This window comes from Musca vetustissima, unplaced genomic scaffold (assembly GCF_032173495.1).
Source record: "Musca vetustissima isolate MV318-11 ecotype Yass unplaced genomic scaffold, APGP_CSIRO_Mvet_v1 utg261741, whole genome shotgun sequence".
Taxonomy (NCBI): Eukaryota; Metazoa; Arthropoda; class Insecta; order Diptera; family Muscidae; genus Musca; species Musca vetustissima.
In genome coordinates this window covers 6755-9611 of record NW_026876685.1, presented here as the reverse complement: position 1 = coordinate 9611, position 2857 = coordinate 6755, and the positions used below count along the sequence as shown (strand labels likewise).

Here is a 2857-nt window from a genome sequence, read left to right as displayed (position 1 = left end):
TCTAGACATAATTCAGTACCCTATACCAAAATTCGTGCAAATCGAAAGATATATAGGGTCTTTGGTGCACCAATTACCTTAAATCGGATGAAAATACATATGGGAGCTACATCTAAATCTGAACCGATTTTTCACAATTTCAATAATCGAGCAAAATATGTTAAAGATCTATGTATAAATGGACCTATTTGGGCAACCGTGACATCCACAATTTGCTATGCTGCAACACAGTGCGCTATCCAAAATTTATCTCGACACAAAAACCAATTAAAAACTTGACATGCATCAATCTAGGCATAGATAAGTAAAATTTTGTCTTAATCGGACAAACATCGATAGTATGGTGCACCATATACATAAAATCTGAGGAAACTATATGTAAATCTGAACCGATTTCAACAAACCTTGGCTTGTATCAATCTAGACCTTATTCAGTACTCTGTGCAAAATGGTGTCTCTATCGTGCAAATATTGCGAGTTTAGTGAACCATTTATCTAAAATCGGACGAAACTATATATGGAAGCGATATCTAAATCTGAACCGATTTTCTCCAATTTCAATAGGGTTCGTCCGTGGGCCAAGTAAATGACATGTGTCAAATTTCATCCAAATCGAATCATAAATGCGACCTGTACTTTGTTCACAAAAATACATAGACAGACTGACAGACTGACAGACGGACATGCATAAATCGACTCAGAAAGTGATTCTATGCATATTCTCAAAAGGAACCATGTGTCTATCTCATTTCCTTTTGCCTGGTACAAACATATGCACAAGGACCTAATACCCTGTACCACAGTGTGGTGAAGGGTATAAAAAGGGAGTTATATGCGGACTATCCCTAAAAGGGGGCGAATATTAATGATGATGATAATTTTGTTAGGGATTTGTTATTTGTTGTTGGATTTGTTACAATATACGACTACAAATTATAGCAAATTCGGTTTCAAACCGTGCTCAAGAACCCCAAAATACCGACAATTAGAGGAAACGTTTATATGGGGGCTACCGGAAAAAATGGACCTAGATAAATATATTTATATACAGCTGCGAAAAATAAAATAGCACCACTATTACAAGCAACATATAGAGAGGTGTATCCAATTTTTTTTTAAGTTTGACGAACTTTGAAATGTATATTAAAAAGGTAAAATGTATATAATCTATAAAAATAAAAAATATATACTCTTTTAATTCACACTTTTTATTTATTAAACAAAAATAAAAGAAAATTCAAATTTCAAGCGAAAAAAATAATAGCACCAACACGTAAATATCCAGTTAAAAATAAGAAAACGATATGAGATCAATTGTTTTGTGTTTCTCACAATGACTTGATGTAATTTCAAGTATATTAATATTTAGTAGCATGTCCTTTATTGGCAATCACGGCTGCGCAACGTCTAGGCATCGAGTTAACCAAATCCTGACATCGCTTTAGCGGAATTTTTGTCCAGGCCTCTTTGACAATATTCCAAAGTGACTCGTGCTTGTTGGTTTGGCAGCTGCTACTTCCCCTTTTAGGTCAGTCCATAAATTCTCGGTTGGGTTAAGGTCTGGCGACTGCGCTGGCCACTGCATAACGTGTACATGATTGTCCTCAAACATTTCTTGGCTTTCTTACTTGTATGTTTGGGGTCATTGTCTTGTTGGAAGACCCACGATAATGGCATTTCGTAGTCTGCATACGGTAACATTATTTTTTCCAATATATCAACATAAACATGTTGATCCATTATAGTTTTAATATTATGTATAGGCCCTACCCCGTAAAACGAAAAGCATGCCCATATCATTACACTTGAACCGCCATGTTTAACCGTTTTCATCGTATATTTTGGATCATATTCTGCATTCGGTGGTCGTCTGACATATGCTCGAGAACCTTTTCCCCATACAGCACGATCTTACTTTCATCTGTCCATAAAATGTTCCTCCATTTTTCCAATGGCCAATTTGAGTGTTCTTTGGCAAAAGTAATACGCTTGGCAACATGCTTAGCACTTAAAAGTGGAACTTTCCTGGGGCTGCAGGATTTTAAACCATTTATTCGAAGGTAATGGCGAACTGTTTGCACTGTTGCAGGTATATTTAACTCCTTTTTCAGCTCCGTTGCTGGCTTAAATGGTTCTTTCTTGGCTTGGCGGAATAACCGCTTGGTAAGCAAATATGAAATAACTCTTTTTCGACCGCGTGTTTCTGGTTTTTCTTTAAATTGTATGGCATTTCTTATCATTTTATTTGAACACTCAAGTAAACGACCCACTTCTCTATAAGATTTGCCTTCTGATATCAATTTACGAATCAATTCTCGTTTTTCAGCACTGCAATGTTTTCCACGACCCATTTTTTTTAAACGATGTGTCTTTTACTATAATTTGCTTGCATAAACTGATTAACACAATACAGAAAACCAATAGATCATGTTTGCTGTAAAATTTTTTACCGCTATCATGGAATATCATAACCAAACAAAAAAGAAACATGTGTGGTGCTATTTTTTATTTCGATCCATTCCGTTAATTTTGCCACAAAAAGCATAATTTCAAATCAGCTGTTATTTTTTCACGACCAAAATTAATTGTTTTAAAAAATAAACATAGTAGTTAATACTCTAATCAGCAATTTTCCAAAAAAATTGCTATATTTAAAGGTATTTTTTTAACAAAGTGAATACGTTACTTGCTGGTGCTATTTTGTATATATTTGTATATATTGTGGAGAGATTTGGTACCTATTAGGAACTCAAAATACAAAATTACAGCCAATTTGGTGGAAATCCGGTGAAAACCCCGCAAAAACTGAAAATTGGGGGTACCCTTGTATGGCGCTACCATAAAAAGTGGATATTTC

The 2857-nt window shown here is 34.9% G+C and overlaps 1 protein-coding gene across 1 annotated transcript; it reads right to left on the bottom strand.

The window, feature by feature from the left end:
• Positions 1-1524: 1524 nt before the first annotated feature.
• Positions 1525-2351, bottom strand: LOC133321260 (uncharacterized). The gene is made up of 2 exons (XM_061530356.1): positions 1916-2351; positions 1525-1685 (listed from the first exon to the last, which is right to left on the bottom strand). Exons 1-2 carry the CDS (start codon positions 2349-2351, stop codon positions 1525-1527), a joined length of 597 nt encoding a protein of 198 aa, XP_061386340.1.
• Positions 2352-2857: the final 506 nt, after the last annotated feature.

Coding starts and splice junctions, on each gene's coding strand:
- LOC133321260 (XM_061530356.1), bottom strand. CDS start 2,351: ATGGGTCGTGGAAAACATTGCAGTGCTGAAAAACGAGAATTGATTCGT. Junction 1,686..1,915: donor CATTTTATGGACAGATGAAA/GTAAGATCGTGC, acceptor TACCGTATGCAG/ACTACGAAATGCCATTATCG.